The sequence below is a fragment of the Pleurodeles waltl genome, chromosome 10 (assembly GCF_031143425.1).
Source record: "Pleurodeles waltl isolate 20211129_DDA chromosome 10, aPleWal1.hap1.20221129, whole genome shotgun sequence".
Classification (NCBI taxonomy): domain Eukaryota; kingdom Metazoa; phylum Chordata; class Amphibia; order Caudata; family Salamandridae; genus Pleurodeles; species Pleurodeles waltl.
The window spans coordinates 622,336,697-622,356,124 of NC_090449.1; the positions used below are offsets into that span (position 1 = coordinate 622,336,697).

At 41.0% G+C, this 19,428-nt stretch overlaps 1 protein-coding gene across 4 annotated transcripts in view; it reads right to left on the reverse strand.

Moving 5' to 3' along the window:
• Positions 1–19,428, reverse strand: part of XYLB (xylulokinase) — an 830,291-nt gene that overhangs the window by 171,236 nt on the left and 639,627 nt on the right. For 2 of the 4 annotated variants that reach the window (XM_069211091.1, XM_069211089.1), the window contains one exon: positions 6,238–6,315. The exons of the other annotated variants lie outside the window; for them this stretch is intronic. In XM_069211091.1, coding sequence (XP_069067192.1) covers positions 6,238–6,315 — 78 coding nt within the window. The remainder of the gene's footprint in view (positions 1–6,237; positions 6,316–19,428) is intronic. 4 annotated transcript variants of the gene reach the window in all.

Below are 19,428 nucleotides of genomic sequence, written 5' to 3' on the forward strand. Positions count from 1 at the left end.
ACATTGAGATTTGAAGGAATTTTTGCAGACCAACAGTCACACTTCTTCAGATCAAACAATATACGATCTGAAGCTGCATTCTTGATCTGTTGTGGTTTTTGGGAAAGCCTAGATAGGCAGAGTTTCAGAAATGTAGCTGAAGTTGTACAAAAACACTGAAAAATAGAATCTTATAGAGGGAGAACAAAAAGTCTACCTCTTCGAAAAAGTCTTAAAGGAAAACAACAAGATCACCCAAGTGCCATACATTTAAAACTAGCCAAAGTGTGGGGCCCACACTACTCAGCCATAGCTTTAAGTCCTAAAAGTTAGACTTATTTGAGGAAATAAGATCTTTGTTTTTGTGAATTTACTTTAAGACAATTCTTATGCATCCAACTACTAGTGGCTTCTACAGACAAATAAAGGACCTCATTATAATTATCATGTCAAAACTGGTGATTTGCGGCTGGGGCTTCTCCTTCTTTGCCTGTTTCTGTGTCTGAGGGGGATGGGGAGCACTGCCACTACACTCGCCCCACAGGAGCTGGAAGTATTGTTGCACAGCAGGGAGTATGCTACTTTTCTGCCTGGCACTAGGGACTAGGCATCAGGAGCAAGTCATCTGGGAGGCAGGAAGGAAGCTGAAAGGAGGGACAGTGCATTCAGAACATTTTTGGAGGAGGTCAGTTGGAGGTTTCTCTGTGCCCACAACTTGGCTTTCCACAGATGTTCGACTGATCTCCACAATCATCTGCAGCCTTAAATGTTGCAAACTTCAGGTTCCAAACAGGTATCAAGCTTTAGCCTCAAGCTCAGGCTTGCAGGGGGGATGGTGGAGAACAGGTGCAGGGGGCCAAAGGGGACCGCAGGGGGGCTCCTGCACTGCCCATGCACTTGCCATGGACAGTGCAGGGGTCCCACTGCCCAGCACTGTTGCAATGTTCACTGTCTGCTGTGTAGAAAGTGTACATTGAGAGGGTGCTGGTGCACCCTGTGGGCTACAGCATTGCTGCTGGCTTGATTACGAGCTGGAGACAATGCTGTAGCCTGTTTTCCTCTAGGCTGGCGGGTGGGAACCGAGGTTTTCGGAAACTCCTAATAGGTCCGGCGAGGTGGTCACCACCATGGCGGCGGCCACCCTGCTGGGAGTTTGGCGGATGGGCTTTCCTGTCCACCAAAGTGATAATGAGGGCCATAGTTTAAAATACTAAGATGCATATTAATGTTTTTTGATGCAAAACTGCACTAACGCAGTTTTGCATCAAAAAGTTTAGCACTGGCTTGCGCCATTCTACAGCACCAGCTGGGCGCCATATTTAAGGAATGTCGCAAGCCAGCGCTAAACTTGGGCTAGCATAAAAAAAAGACACTAGCCGGGTGGGGTTTGCGGTATGGGAAAAGGAGGTTGTGTGACAGAAAATTACGCTAGGCTGGTTAGCGGCAAAACAAATGCCACTAACCAGCCTTGGGTCATTTCCAGACGCACAACCATCCAAAAACATGACTCCGGTCTTAGAAAAGACAGAAGTTATGGCCCCCACACCAATGGCCAGCACAGGGGACCAGTGTCCCCTGGGAATGGCCATTACACCGAGTTCCATGCAGGGGGCCCTATGTCAGGGCCCCCCAATAGCTCTAAGACATTTATTTTTTAAATACCTACCTATACTTACCCACTTACCTGGAATGGGGTCCCCCTTCATGTTGTTTCACTCTGGTGCGGGTAGGGGTGTTCCTGGGGCTTGTGGTGGGCACCTGTGGAGCCATTTTATGCTGTTTGACCATGGAAATGGGTCCGCAGGTCCTCTGAAGCCTGGTCTGACCCAGGCATTAAATAATGGCGCTAATAAAGCTCAGCACTATTATTTGGGTCCAACTCCCTCCCGTGAGTCATTTTAGCATGGGGGATAAATATGGCACCATGGAGAAGCGTACTTTTTTGGATGGGAAGGCCTACCTTGCATCTCATTGACGCAAGATGGGTTCATGCATCCAGAAAATGATGCAAACTCCAATATTTTGATGCTAGACGGGTCTAGCGTCAAAATATAAATATGGAGTTAAGTTTGCACCGCATTTGCATAAGAAGCATAATGCCAATGCGGCGCAAACAGAGTATAAATATGCCCCTAAATTTTAAATATTTTAACATATAACATTAAAATAATGTAAGTTAAATAATTTCAAATAGTATCTGATACTATACATAAATATACACTTGTATAAAGAAACATACATATATATGTATGAATGAGTCTGTGCTTTTTCTTTCAAATTTTTCCATAATCGCAAATACTTTGCGAATAATTTGCAACTTTTTGTGCGCACTGTGATGCAAAATTATATTAAACCTATAATTTTCCCCAAAACACACCTATATCAAACCCGGGGGGTCAGGGTACTTTCACCCTGACCCCTTATACCACATTCAATTCGAATTTTCACCCCAGGGACTGGGGAAACAAAATAGCAGTTGTAACTTTCTAGTCAGGTTGCGGTCAGTCACTTACAATGCTTCTTTTCGCACAAGTATTTGCTAACATTCGCACATTTTGCAAAATATTCGCGGCCAGAGATATACAACTGTATTTGCCCTTAAATATCTGCTAAATCACTGAACGGGATCACACCAAATAACAAAAAGCACAATCTGCATACCAGCAGCTAGCACAAATTTAATGTAATTCTGCCCAGTGGTACGGGCTGTAGGATGTTGACAGGTCCTATGGGATTTACCATGGGAAATGCAATGTTTTTGAGCCCCCTTTTTCTTGGCCCCTACTTGACGGATCACCCCGAAACTTTCTGCGCGCAACAAGAATCACAGGCCCACTTTTTTTGGGAAAAGTTTGTGAAGATTCGTCAAATGGTGCCCAAGATATCGGCAAGTCAAAAATAGTTTTTGCTATGTAAAACATGGTCCTAACTATAACTACCTAGTGGTGACTGCCAGTAGGTTATTTTTATATGTATGTATATATATCTATATATATATATATCTATATATATATATATATAGTCCCAAAACCGGTGAAAAGCAAAAACACCGGACGGCTGCACAATGTCCCAAGGATCCAATATAGCTGAGAAATAGACCATCCACGAAATCTCTGGAAAGGTTCATCCGCTGTATTTTAATAGAAATAATGCTAAAAAATGATACAATCACGCTGTCCCGGCCAAATGTCTACGCGTTTCGGCAAACGCCCTCAACTGGACATTGGCAGACATTTTTACACACATCTATTTATAAAACACAGTCCATTATTTGTTTCAGTGACACTGTGTATATGCTGAAAACGGCGGACATCTTTCAACATGTTAGATATATATAAAACTATATTGGAGAAAAACATCATCATATTGATTATATAGTTATTGGTGATTAAAAATTGTTCCAACATAGATAATTATTAATTCCCGGGAAATCAATTGGCAAGATATATCATATAATTATAAGTATATAAATATATAAATATACATAAATATATATATATATATAAATAAATATAATATTGGCATTAATGCATGATTTGACCCAAACAACAACCCCAATTTGAAATTCCAATTTAAAATCAATAAATAGCTATCATATATAAGCAAAGACAATTAAATATGCCAAATGCAAATAATAATGACTATAACCAGCTCAGGTTCAAGATAATAGCCTAAACTGGCATATATAAATTATGGAAATCAAAATAATGGCCTTCGCAATATGTCTATCATCCATAGAACAGTCTCATAATAATTCCAACCAATTAGATAATAAATAAAGTTAACCTCATGTATAAATGATGAATAAATATATATATATCAATGTAAAAGAAAACGATTTACAGTCGAACCGCCAATGTTGGTAAAGTGCTTTGTGTTAAAGTGCAATCAATTCTAATCTATAATATAATAGACACAGTGTGTAAAAATGAATAAATACATAAAAAATGTAATTCTTCAATTTTAAGTCTGGCTCTACTGGTTCCAGCACCAATTAAGAGCAAATCCTCATTAGAAACACATCTTCATTTAACATCATCAACATAATACTGAGAATTAAAAGTCTCCTAGAGATCCCATAGATATGTATATGTATATATAACCATATGTGTATATTTATATACAGATCTACATGACCAAATCAACTGCAAAATACTAAATAAATTACCAAATTCATTAAATATAAAACACTATCAAATCCAAAAACATTTACTAAAAATATTATAGTTTTTTTTTAAAAACAATATATTTACAAATAATATAACACTGAACAAACAAACAAGTAATACTAATATATACTTTTTTTTTTTTTTTTAATATATTGAAGTCTGGGAATATACTATTCCCACTCCAGGTTATGCAACAGTAGTGAAGGTGTAGGCTTTCAGAAAGGTCATATTTACTACTCCCACTCCAGCGTGTTCCAGGGTAGGGGAAGCAGTAGACTTCTGAGGGGTAAGATTTACATTTCCCACTCAAGTCTTTGGAACAGTAAGGAAACCATTCGAATTCAGAGAGGTGGAATTTACTATTCCAACTTCAGTCTGAGAACCGGTAGGGAAAGTGTTGGACTTCAGAGTGGTAAGATGTATTATACCCACTCCAGTCTGTGCAACAGTAGAGAAAGTGTTGGACTTTGGAGGGGTAAAATTTACTATTCACACTCAAGTCTGTGCAACAGTAAAGAAAAGGTTGGACTTTAGAGAGGTAAAATGTACTACTCCAACTCAAGTCTGTGCAACAGTAAAGAAAAGTTTGGACTTTGGATGGATTAAATTTACTATTCCCACTCCAGTCTGCGCAGCAGAAGGGAAAGCTTTGCACTTTGGAGAGGTAACATTTACTACTTTAACTCAAGTCTGTATAACAGTAAAGAAAACGTTGGGCTACAGAGGGGTTAAATTTACTATTCCCACGTCAGTCTATTTACATCTCCCGTTCCATCCTGTGCAACGGTAGGGAAACCATTTGAATTCAGAGAGGTGACATTTACTATTCCCACTCCATTCTGGGGAACGGTAGGGAAAGTTTTGGACTTCACAGTGCTACTCCAGTCTGTGCAACAGTAGAGAAAGCATTGGACTTTGGAGGGGTAAAAAGTACTACCCCTATTCCAGTCTGTGCAACAGTAAGAAAATCATTGAACTTCAATGGGATTAAATTTACTGTTCCTATTCCAGTCTGTGCAACAGTTGGGAAAGCGTTGGAGTTCGGAGCGGCTAAATTTACTATTCCCACTCCAGGTTATGCAACAATAGGGAAAGTATTTCACTTCAAACACACAACATGTTAATTTACAACAAAATTAAAGCTCTCAATATGAACATTATTAATTAACCAAAACAATTATAAATATAAAACTAAAAAACAATTTGAAAATGTACATGATTGTTAAACAATTTAATAGTTATCAATTAAAAATGATTGTTATTTAATTATTACTTAATTAACTGCCCACAAACTTAGCAACCCACATTTAAAATATACCTAAAATAAATAAGTATACCAGAATTAACATAAGAGTAAATAAAATACTTATTAACAAATTAATCATCCATTGTTAATTAATTACGACTTAATTAACTTCCCCCATGCCCCTGCTATCCCAGCAGCCTGCATTTGATATATCGCTTAAAAATATAATTAGCACACAATTCACATAATTAATAACAAATTAAATAACCATGAATGAATTTATAAATAATTATTGCTTAATTTACTTCTGGCCCGATGCACCTAAAACCCCAACAGTCTGCACCTAATATATTATTTACAAAATATAAATATTACACAATTTACAGAATTATCAATTAAATAGTTAATAATACTTTAATAATTGTTCGGTGTTACCTAATTAACTTCCCACTCTCTACCCCTACAACCCACCAGCCTACACCAAATATATAACTTACAAAACAAAATGAATACACTATTTACATATTTATTATCAATTAAGTAATTATAAATTACTAATTAATTGTTAAATAATAACTTAATTTGACTTCCAACCAATACCCCTACAGACCTAGCAGCCCACTGCAACACTATAAATTACTATTAGCAATTAAAGTAAAAATTATAAATCACTTAAAATTACAAATTATATTTAAAAATATTATTAATAATTATACAAGTAGTAATAACACATAATATTAATTTATGAACTACAGCATATAAATATAATCAAAACCCAATATTTTACAACTAAATAATTGAAATTATATTAACAACAAAATTAATGAACCCACTACTACTTACCGGAAAAACTGCTGTCCTTGACAACAATATTTCTGCATCACAACATTTTTGTATCACAATGATGTTTTTCCGATATTTCTGTAATTTGAAATTTAAAACTCAATACTTTGTTCAAACAGCACTAAAGGTCATTGAGGTCAGGTTGGAAAATTTGATCAGGCTGATGTTGAATTAGCCTATTGACTAGCACTGGCAGTTGCCCACAGCATTCTAAAAACAACACTAAAACCATGCCCAGCCCCTTGCTTACTAAGCCAGTGTGTCAATGTGAAAGACCATAAGGAGATTGCAGTATTCTGGTGGGGCATATTGCCTCGGCGGGGAGGGTGAGCACGGATGAGATGGCAGTGCCCACTAATCGGTTGAGGGTGAGCCAGAAGCTCAGGAAGAGGGGCTTCACATTATGAATTTTAAATACTGAGTAACTCTTGAGCTCCCCCTTGAATGTACCCCCTATGTTATCAACCTCGAATCTGTCATTTTGTTTTCCCACTCAAAAAAAAGAGGAAACCATACATTTGTGCATAGGTTGAAATCTGATTTGTTTGGGGAGATTATTCATCTGTGAAAGGTTAACTGAGTAGGTTATGGTTGTAAACGTTCAAAAGAAAACTGTATGGTGATCAATTTAAAAACAAACTGAGGTTGTGAGAGGCCTGTTAAATTGTCTCACTGTTTGACCACGATGACTGGGAGAATTCAAGCCCATCCCTTGGGTTTTCTTTATTGTCCAAAACTCCTGACCCCAAATTTCACCACCACCCGTCCTCAAAAGAAGGGTCTTATATTCAATGTCCAGGTAGCAAACTACTTTGCTGCCCTGGCTACTATTACCAATATTCATTGAGTTCTGTGTAATCCCGGTGCTGTTACCTTATTCATCAATCAATCAATCAGGACTTATAAAGCGCAGCTAAACACCTGATAGGATATCCAGGCACTTGCAGGTCCCAGAGGCCCATTAGAACAGCCAGGTCTTGAGTGCCATTCGGAATTTTGGAAGAGAAGTCAAGAGTTGGTGGTCAGGGGGTGCATGGGGAGGCTGTCCCAGGTTTTTGCTGCAATGAGAGAGAAGGAGGTTCCTCTACTTCTGCTTAGGTAGATGCAGTGAGTATGGACAAGTGAAGGGGAGGCAGATCATAGCCTTCTCGACGGTTGGTGGAAGTTCAGGTGGTGGTTATTGTATGTGGGTCCTTAGTTGTGTAAGGCCTTGTGTACATGGGTCAGCAGATTAAATTGACATCTCTTCTGTACGGGGAGCCACTGGAATTGCCTGTGGTGGGGGGGTGATGTGGATTCATTAGGGAAGGTGGGGATGAGTTTGGCCTCAGAGTTCTGTATAGTCTGAAGTCTCTGTAGGAGGTGTGTGGTGATTCCTACTTAGAGGGTGTTGCTGTGGTCCAGTCACCTGGTGATAAGGACCTGCATCATGGTGCGTCTCATGTGTAGGGGTAGCCACTTGAAGGTCCTATGTAGTACGCACCAAGTGAGGAAGCAGCCGTAGGATACGTAGTTGATCTGTGATTTCATGGTGACTTTATTATCAGTGATGATTCTGAAGTTTCTGGCATGGTTGGAGAGTGTGGGTGCATGTCCTAGGTCTGATGGCCATAAGGAGTTGTTCTATGTGTTGCTGCTGTTGCCAAAGATAAGTACTTATGTTTTGTCTGTGTTCGGCTTCAGGCAGTTGTTCTTCATCCAGACAGTGACGCTTGTCATGCATCTGTGGAAGTTGGTTCTGGTGATGGAGGGGTCGTCGGTGAATGGGAGGATGAGCTGAGTGTTGTCTGTGTAAGATACCGTACTCCTCCCAACTCCTCCCAGAGATGACACCCCATCTCTCTCAAATATCCTTAGAGATGACGTATCGTTGATGGCTCCACCCCCTCTTGTACGTCCTGTTTCACTCCCTTCCATTGTGACAGGCGGGCTTAAAAAGCTTGACATGCAATATTTCTGGAGCACGTTCTGAGTTTACTAATTCTGACTTGGTAAATTTAATCTCTGAATATGGCTTAGTTTGTTGTCAGGAAACCTGGATTGTGGAGAACTTTGAAGTTGATGGTCTCGCCTCCTTTTGCTCACTGGCAATTCTATTTACTTACAGGTGGGGAAAAGGTAGCCTGGCATTACTCATATTGGTAAAAGTTTTACATGCCAAGATACAAGTTATTAACACTACAACTTGGTATCAAAGTTTCCTCTTTTCTTGTAGAAGTTCAGTTCATTTTATGTGAATTCATTTCTAGTATGAAACTTTTTATAATAGGAACATGGAATTGGTGGTGCACCTTAAGGATTTTGTTACAAATTTTAGTGAAAATCTAAAATGTAATCTGTTTATCACTTGGGCAGGTGACTTCAATATTTCGTTATGCAAACTTAGGGCCTGATTACGACCTTGGCAGAGGGGATCACTCTGTCCCAAATGTGACGGATAACGCACCCGCCATATTACAAGTTGCATTATATCATATGGAACCTGTAACACGGCAGATTAAATATCTGTCACATTTGGGAAAGAGTAATCCCCTCTGCCAAGGTCGTAATCAGGCCCTTAGTGGCCAGCGGGCATGTGGTTTGTAAATGGCTTATGAGGATATTACGCATTTAGGTCACTCCCCTTGTGGGGATACGTTGAATAACCTGATTTCAAAAAATAATTTGGTTTTCACTTGGGACATAGACCCATTTTTTAGTCTCAATATACCTAATTTTAATGGTAATGGATCAGTTAACACAATAGATTTTATTTTGTTTTCAACAGATTTAGGACCTAATTATTGAATTAGGCGGACAGGAAGACCTGTCTGCCAACCTCCAGTCAGCGGGGTCGCTGCTGTATCGGCGACCACCCTGCCAGACCTATTAGGAGGTTTCAAGCTGGGCTGACAGCAGAGACCGAGGTCTCCACCCATCAGCCTAGCGGGAAACTGGCGGCAGCATTGTCTCCAGCTCAGAATCAAGCCGGCTGCCATGCTGTTGCATGCAGGGTGCATCAGCACCTTCACAATGTTCACTGTCTGCACAGCTGACAATGAAAAATTCAATGGTGATGGGCAGGGGGACTCCTGCACTGCCCATGCCAAGTGCATGGGCAGTGCATGGGTCCCTCTGTGGCCCCCTGCACCTGTTCTCCGCCAGCCTTTTCAAGGTGGTTTAATCCACCATGAAAAGGCTGGTGGAGAACAAAGTCGTAATCAGGTGCATGAAGTGCTGCCCTAAATGACTGCAACCTCCATCCGCCGTCAATCCGTCAGGATCACCAATGCTGGCATAGACTGCGGAACCATGGGGGAATGACCACCAGGGTCTTAATATGGAGGTCAGACTGCCACAGGAGCGGTGTTTCTGACCGCCACCGGGCAGGCAGACTCAAGTTTGCATTACATATTATTTGTATTAGCAATCATAATCCTCTTGTGCTAACCCTGAATCTGGATTCGTGCAAGGCCTCTAAGAGGATAGATGTGAGCCCAGTTCATTTTAGCAACACTAAAGGACTACATGTCAAATGGGCCCATCTCGACCCCGGTCCCGTTCTCCAGTGTTCAGTTAAATCTTTCAAGCCTGCTTTCAGTGCATGTTTGGCCCTAAATGAGGATCTGTGTTTTATCCTCAAAGGCTTTAGCTCTTTGTGCCAGACCGTCTCAGGCAGACTTTTAGTGAAAAGGTATTCAACAGCCATCCACCAGTGGAGGTGGTTCAACAAAGCTTGTTCAGCTGCATATAGATCCCTTAAAATGCACTAAAGGCACATCCTAGGTGCAGTGAAGATGTAAATGAAGTCTGCCCATATACTTATAAATTATATATATAAGCTGCTGGGCCTACATGGAATAGTAGGAGCTTCTGGACTATACTAAACAGACCCCCTTTGTCAAATCATGAGGTGTTGAAATTTGTGTCACACATTCAGAGCCGAAAGATGGGAGGACCATTTCAAAAAAGATCTATGACTCTGGTAGGCAGGTTAAGGCAGGCAAGGGGGACAGGGGTTTTGCTCCAGCCTTCAGGGCAGTACTTGCTTTGAGTCACTCTGTCGGTACTGATGGTGTTGTTTTAGCAGTCAATAATACTACTTCTGGAAGGCCCCTGGCCCGATTATGTCCCTATTGATATTTTTAAATCTAATACTGATCTTTAGGGAATCCTTACAATAAATGTATTATGAACGGTTATTAGGTGGTTGTTACCGGAATCCTGGAAAGAGGTCTTTATTGTCCCAATGTTTAAAAAAGAAGATAAACAGCAACCCTCCTGCTATCGCCTAATTTCAATACTTGATTCAACATCGAAAATTGTGGGACAGGTTTTATTGATTAGGCTGGAGTCATGGGCCAATGAAAATAATATTCTCTCAGACGATCAGTTTGGTGTTCACCATGGTGTAGGGGACAGTTGAGCAGTGCCTCAATCTTGCCCTTACCGTAGGGAAGTATGCGAAAGCAAGGCAAGGTGTCTTTCATATGGGTGTTATGGACCAACGGCTTTTGACACACTCAGCCGTGTCAAAACGTGGGCGAGGATTGAGGCGCCTCGGGGTTGAACATGCTCTGGTAGACCTCCTCTATCTTCTACATCGAAAACCTTCTGAATTAAAATAAATAAGGGAGTTTGTCTGGGGTGCATTTTGGCCCCTTTCCTCTTCAAATTTTAAATCAATGGTTTACAGACTTTCTTAGCCAGCAACACAAAGGATATGCTGCAAATAGCAAAGTGCACAATCCCGGTCATCTTGCTCAATGCTGCTCTCCTTGCGTGAACAGTAAATGGGTTACAAACCCTGTTGTACTCTTTTGTCCATTTTATGAATGATCTGGCCTTAAATGTTAACATGTCAAAAACGTTTACTAAGGTTTGTGGTCCACCAAAAACTAAGGTTAAAATACATAAGATTGGGGTGTTCAAGATCGACAGGGTCAAACATTTCAATTATTTAGGTATTCCATTTGATGCGGAATTACAGTGGGGATATTCAACTGAGCTGAGACAGATGCAGTTTGTGAGATCAATAGAAGTAGTGTTCAGGTTTGCAGTCAGGCTGCCCCATGAATCAGTGAGAGAACTTAATCATAATTATAAATCTAAATGTATGCTGGTTGCCTTATATGGGACTGGGGTCTGAAGTAGTCACAACACTTCAGCTCTTCAAAGAGCTGACAATATCTATATGCACACCCTTCTCCCAGTACCCAAGAGAAGGGCAAATGCTGTTTGTCATGACAAAATTGAGTTAAATTATCTTGAGGACCAAGCAGGTGTGACCCACGTGTGTCTGTAACACAAAATGGGGCACCCCAGATTTCCAAGAACAAGGGAATTCGATGGGTGTTCTCCTAGGAATTGTTCAAACAATGTTTTTGACCTTGGGTTCAATAAAGACAACAATGTAAAAAGAACATATACCAACATAAAAGATTATAAGAAATGTATATTCAAACAAACGTAGATAAGGTAATAAACTGAACATAATCAAAAGTATGTGCAGTGCAAGTGCAGTACAGTGAGCCATAGAACAAGACAAACATGCGCTCGACTTGCATGACAGTCTAATTGCAAGCCACACCGGCATTCTGGGTCATTGGCATCATCATGTTGTACTTTAAGAGGGTTCTGTGCTGTCCAGGCCTCTTTGTCCATTGTAACATGACACGCCATTTGTTGTTGCATGCCCCTAGACCTTATGTGAGCTTCATCACTGTTTGGTTTATGTTACTAGTATTAGGAAACATTTCTGATACTCACGAGTCATTTCATTTACAAATTTCTATACTCATTTTGTTTGTCAGTAGGATCCAGATTTTTCTGGCTAGGTAACACTATATATGTCTTCAGTCTTTTTTGGAAAGGTTTATAGAGTAGGGTATGAGTGACAGTCATTGTACTCTACCTTTTAGGTCGCTACGGTCCCTTGTCCTGATGAAGATCTCATATAATTCTTCATGAGGGGATCAAAACTTTGACTTTTTGTGAGTTTACCCATAACCTTCAGCGTTGGATGTTCAAACCCAAATGTCCATGTCAATGAGTTTTCCATTGATGTATTTATGTGTCCTATAGGTGGAGAACCAATGTATATATTCAAAACACATATTCCATGTTGTGGCATGTGTTTCTCTTGTTCTATGGTTCACTGCACAACACTTGCACTGTGCCGTCACTTGGAGCACCTACTTTTAATTATGTTGGATGATCAGTTTATTACCTTATATATATTTATTACGTATCATCATTTATGTTGGTATCTCTTCTTTTTCATTGTTGTCTGATCCATGGTAAAAAAAACTTTGTTTGAATCGATCCTTGTTTCTGTTGTATACAATCTGACTGTCTCCTGATGCTCGATTTTCAAGGTTATTGTTTATTGATGTGTTAGCAATTGATCACGTGGCCAAAACACCATGGTTTTCGCACCTGAAGCACACTTTTACCGAGATGGGTGCCCCCGATTATGATAATTCTCCTGTATTATTGAGACCTGTTTGCAAAGAGGCTTTGAAAAGACTTAATTTTAGTTATGAAGATGAATTACGGAAGCAGAAGGTGCAATCAGTGTAGGCTGTTTATTCTGCTCTTAGTACCACCAAAGAAACTGAACCCCATTGATGCTTATTCAAAGCTCAGAGCACACGTTTTATCTCACTAAATTAAGCATCCTGCATTATCTTGTTTGTTTTTACATGTCTCTGTGATAAGTGTCAGCACCAAAGCACTAGTCACTTTATGCCTGTGCATTCTCTATATTTATCCCCAGAAGTGCTTTCTAGCTCCGTGCTTATGTGCTGCTAAGACGAGACATCATCAACTTGCTCTACTGTTTTTACAACAATTAGCAACTACCAAGGTATGTTTTTCTGTTTCAAACTTTATTAGAGTTGCCCTAAGTATCCACAAGCAGTATGGTTCTTTCCTCCCCTTGTAAGCATCCATATTAGCTGCATTAATATTTTTTAGAATAATAATTTAATGAATTTGGGTAGCAACGTTTTGTATGATTTGTTTAGATTGCAATACTATTTTTTTTTCTTTTTCTAATCATGTTAATTGATGTTTTTTCCAGGCTTTCATGGCGATTGAGTTGAAAAAATTAATTATGACTGAGTGCTTCATGTCATCATTAACCTGTGTCCCTTGAAAATAAAAATCTGCATGTGCATTCAACAGGATCTGAGTGCCATCTGCATACATGAAAAAGGTAAAACCTGCTTCTTGCAACAAAGGAGCATGTGGTGTTGTAAACACAATAAACATCAAGAGACACCCTTGCCACTAACAAAGCAAGTGGGCTTTGGTGCAAGCTCGGTAAATGGCCTCTTTGACTAGTGTTGGGGTAGTAGAATACAGCATTTAACATGGTTCAATTGGCCCCTCAGAGCTCTGGGCCCCGGGTCCACTGCACCTGCTGCACCAATCATAGCTACGCTCAAGAACCTTGGCATGTGGTTCACATATGGCACTATCCGAGACGCAGGTGTTACAGCTCTAAGCTGATTCACCTGATCATGGTTTTACAGCACCATCTGCACAATTTAATATTACAATTCTGCTGGAAAAAGTGTAGTTCCTCTAGTCACTTGATGAAAAAGTAGTCGACGCTCTAGAAAGCAGCAGATAGGGCTAGTAAAACATTTTTTGACACCGCCCACGTCAGCCATCCTCCAAACCCATTAAGGGCTGACACCAATACTGACTAAAGATATACCCATCTCAGATGTACCCATCTCAGGATATAAAAACAAACTTGATAAGGATCTAAAAAGGAAATACCCTCGCTACAAACAGATGATCACAATTCTTCCATTCCTCAGGGACATTAACGCTAGACATTACCTTTCTTTTACAGGTTGAGCTAGCTATCGATTTCAACAGTAAGAGTATGACATAATTAGTTCCAATCAACATTCCTTTATATACTTTCACATCTTGCATACAACTTCTAAATCAAAATTATATAAATCCTACTACCGTACTTTCAGGCCAATAATGCATAAATAAACTACGTTTGGAATGTGCAGTTTATTAAACATTGTGCAATTAAGAGGTTAAGAGAACATAAACTTCCCTACATGCTAATGGACAATACTAAAGCCCTAATTACGAGTTGGTCAGAATTTTCTGACCCTTGCATAAATCCCTATTTACACAGGAATAGGAATTCCGAATTGGGTGGTACTTATCACATTAGGTAATTACCAGGTGAATAAAATATCTTCTGCTTCATTAAATTTTGAAAGGTTGAACCAGCCTGAATTTAATCAGGATAAGGTGCCTGGTATTTACCAGACCATGTAGATTTTAGTTCCGTAAGCACCAACATCTGTGTATTATTCCCAACAATCTTGTTATATGCGTTGTTTATTGCACTCTATGATTAATGAACCCCAAAATATTGTGCCTTATCAGGTGTCATACATAGCATTTTCACTAGGGTTCAAGGTATTAATCGGCTCTAATGCACTCATTCAAATAAAATAATGTTCATAAATAAGAAGGCACCCAACAGACACAGCCTAGTTCTAGCCAGAACTTTTAATTCCTTACCGATGGATTTCACCATAGGCACCACATGAGAAAGAGGTCACATGGTCTAAAGGGCAATTTCCAGTTTCCCTCAAATAAAACACTCAAGCCTTACCAACCTGAAGTGAAGCACTAGTGTGCTGTCTGGAAATGCTAAATTTTAAACAAGCTGCCCCTTTCTTATTAACTTTATTGAAAGCTTCTTTACACTAATCTCTGTAGTGGATGACATGGTTGTTCAACATGTGTGGAGTGGTGTTTTAATATTTTTATTATGGTTTTGCAAATTTCAAATAAGCAGGGTCAATATGGTACTGTCCCCTCTAGGTAACCATCTGGTGCACATCTGGAATTTTTTTTATTTTCTATAATGTCCACCACCACAGTGGAGGGATTTTGGTCAACAAATAGAAGCCCTGATAGGGGAGACAAGAGAAACTGTACAGGGTAGAAGGTGAAATGTTACGTGTATTTGTAAATCAACTATTTATGTGAGGGTTTTCTTGCTATAATTGAAAAGCCAGATCTTCAGCTTCTTGCAGAGATCAAGATGAGAGTAGAAGGCTCGGATGTGTAGTGGGAGGCCGTTCCACACTTTAAGAGGGATGTAAGAGAATGTTCATCTTCCTGGCATGGTTCTGTGTATACATGGGATGTTTGTGAGTTGGAGTCCTGTAGAGAGGAGGTGTCTGAGTGGTTGGTGGAAGGAGATGTGACTGTTCAGGTAGGAAGGGCCTTGGTTGTGTAGTATCTTGAAGGGGAGGTTCAGGAGCCTGAAATGAGAGCATTTGTGTGTGGGGAGCAGTGAAGCTCCCTGGGGTATGGTGTGATGTAAGTTATCTGTGGGAGGTTGAGGATGAGCCTTGCTGCTGAGTTCTAGATGGTTTGTGGTCTTATTGAGAGTTGCTTTGTGATCCTGGCACAGAGGTGTTCCCATAGTTCAATTTTCTGGTGACTATGGCATGAGTGCAGTTTTGTTAGTGCTGCATGGGAGCCATTTGTAGTTTTTCTCAACATATTCAGGGTGTGGAAGTAGTATACAGTGGCAGTGTTGTCTTGTGCCATCATGTCTGTTTTGCTGTTGATGATTATTCTGAGGCTCTTGCCATGGGTGTTGGGTGTGGGTACGATTTTGGCAGGTATCCGTTAAGAAGGAGCAGATCCAGCGGCTATCTGGTGTTTTGGTGCAAATCTCGTGCAGGCGCCTGATATGGATGGGATGTGAGATCATGTAACATGCTGCCGGGAGGTCAGCAAGAAAGAGGACTTCCATGTCTTATCTGTCGAGGATCATGTTATGTCGTCTGTGGCGGCAATAAGCACTGTTTCTGTGCTGTGGTTGAGCCTAAATCCAGATTGTGATGCGTCAAGGTGATCAGTCAGGTGTCAGTTGATTAGTTTCTTGGATTGGTAGCAAGGATATAGTTTTGCGGTTGATCTGTCCGGGTCAACAGATGGCTTCTTCAGCAGGGGCACGAGGTAGCATGTTTCCAGGTGTCCAGAAATGTGGCAAAGTCGATTGAGGCATAGAGGATGTGTGTTGGTGCTTTGCCTAGTGGTAGGAGTCCTTTGGGGAAGAGTGGTGGGGGCAAGGGTCAGATGGAGCCCCTGAGTGGATGGTCTTCATTGCATTAGAGATTTTGACTGTTGTGTTGGTTGGCCACAAAGTTCATTCTTCTGACATGGTGGGAAGTTGGGTTGCAACTGTGACAGGGTCTAGTTGAGGGTAAAACGTGCCGGAAATGAAGGTGACTTTATTACAGAAGAATTCTGAGAGCTTGTTGCAAAGGTCTTGTGAAAGAGTTGCTGGAGACAACAGGAGGCAATGTGAACTCTTCGATGATAGTGAACATTTGCCTGCTGCTGTTAGCACCAGTGATAATGTGATTTAAAAGAGCTCTATACTTAGTATTAGGTATCTGCTGATTGTAGTGTCGTAGAGCTGATTTAAAGATGTCTTTACCTGAGGTGTCTTGACTTGTTCTCATTTCTGGCTCTAGCTGCTTTCAGTGGTGTTTCATCAGCCTGAGTTCTTCTGTGTACCAACTAGCCTATGGTCGGTCTCTTGCAACTGGTTTGTGCCTGAGATGAGACAGGGTGTGTGTACATGCAGTGATCCAGTATTAAGTTCCTCCACAAGCGCCTTGAGACCCTCATGGGTGAATAGCCACGTTCTACAAATCCCGGATTGATTGATTGAAGTGTATTAATGGCTTTCAGCAAGTTGCTGGTGTGTTTGAGCCTGTACATAGATGTAGTGATGCGAGATGGGTGTGCTGAAACTGACAAGCTACCGATTGCTCATAGCACACAGGCTGTAGATTCCTGCTATTCTACTTTTTCCTTGTAAAACATGAAACTGCCTCCACTTACCTCACTGTCCACTACTTCAATTCAGAAAAGGCTGGTGGGGGGGTCAAAGTCTCCCTCCGGAAGCCGATGCTCTCACCACTGTTCCTACAAGGGCCACCGCTGTCCATGGCCTCATACCTGCTGTAGTTGAAGCCTGGCCATTCATTGGTGAGCAGTGGCATGGCCTCATTGATATTGTTTTTTTGCCAAACACAAGGGTTTTCGGATGGCACCTGGGTCGGTGAATCCCATACACAACAGGCTCATGGCATGCTGCTCCTCTTCGCTCTCCATGTCACCCGCATGCACAATTTCCTGAGCACTCACTTAGCTCCAGGTCTGCACCTGACACTTAAGCCCCTGCGCGCCGCCATCCTCCCGGCCCTCCCACTTCCTCCTACCACCTACCTTTTGATGAACAGATCAAAGCCACTCTGGGGCAGATATTCTCATGTCATGTAACCCGACAAAAACCGAGGGCGCGCAGAGAGTAACAAACACATTCAGTGCACTAAGGACTCTGTTACCACAGCAGGGGACAGCGAAAGCCATAAAGAGTCAGTAGAAATATGCACTACTGTGCATGTCCACTGTTCACCACAGATAGGCCATAGTGAGAAGGGGTGGGTGGCAAACTCCGACACGCGGTGATAGCGGATATTTTGCCTCACAGAGTGGGCAAAAGTCCACAAGCTCTGCTGGCGGAGTTTACTGCTCACCACTAGTGGAAAACACGGGGACTACAAGTAATTAGGGTAATGAGTGTAGCTGCAGCACTCAGCTGTTGAAATATCTGGGTAAAATACAATTTATAATCCTGAAGCGCCCCATCTTGATTACTGGGGATACTCATAAGTCCCATGACGAGTAAAAGGGGTGAGGTGACTGAAGGACAGGGGTTAATGAGATTAGACAAAGGCACAGACTTTCAGTGTTTTCCTCCATGTTATTTTGTAGCATTAGGCGGTGCTGAAAACAATAAAATAAACAGAACATCTGCTACAGAACTTACTTTCACAGTAGTGCTGGAGAAGGGAGGGGGTAGCTGGGGTGCCGATGGAGGGGCGCAGGTTACAAGCAGCTAGTAGGTTGTCGATGTACAAAATATTTCAGCAACACCATGTTTATAATCAACTGATAGTGGCACATTTTAAACGGTCGGCATATTTATATTGCAACATGACCAAGACTTAACGGCAGAGCTGCTATACAATCTATTGGGCAGTACCAGAACTTACCCACGCGGCTGCATTGCCATTAATTGGCACCAGCAGCACCTTTTAGAAGAGCTATCAAATTCACTGAAAGACAGTACCATCACTTCTCAGCAAGACAGGTGTACATTTAAAGCAACAGTGCAGACAATTTGCATGGAACCTGCTATACTTTTATTTGCTGCATCGGAGGAGGAAAGCAGGAAGCAGACTTTGTAAATGAGCAATTGCATCTGTCCCCCGAGACCTCCCACTTTTAAGCACATAAAATGACGAATCATATATATTACAAATGTTGTTGAGAACGTGGACCATTTTCAAAACGAAAATGCTTATCTTTAAAAGATATTGCTTACCCTCATCCCCATGCACTGAATTTTAGTGCCACTGAAAAACTGGCTTTTCATACTTAAAAATGAAATAATTCCATCAGTGCAACAAAAAGCCCCTAGGTCCCAGTCTCAGTTGGCGTAAGAGACAATATCTACCTAGCAAGGGACACCATTATATATCTGTGTCAAAGACCAAGTACAATGGGCTAATCAGTATCTCTACATTACAAAGGCTTTTCGCGCTTGCCTCTGCTTAGCGTTCACTGTTCGCCTGAGCACATCATGCTCTGCTAGTTGCTGAGTAAAATGAGAATGCTCTAGAGACTTCTAGGATTGCTTTTCAAATTAAACTTTGCCTTCAATGCAGTTCCAAACAGATAATTACTGCTGCAACAGTGCACTGGTACATTATCAGCCATTACCAGTGTTGTGTTTTTTCAATTGTTATTATTATTATTTGATTTTAGTTTCTCTAAGGTTTGTTTTAAAATAGAAAAAACCCAATGCATTCACATTACAGGCTATGGCATTTCTTGGTATTTTGGTCCGAGCAACATGCAAGCATTTAGAAATACAATAGGTTTCACCTAGCCCAACGAGGTTTAGTAATGTAACAGGTGGAGGCACCACTATGCTGCAGATGTCCACAGAATGTCAAGTACTACCACTTCAGTGAAAAGAATGTCCGCAGTATGGCAGTTATGTTACCATACTACCAGAGCTACCATTGAACCATGGCCATGAATTACAGCCATTGTGCCAGGGCCAAT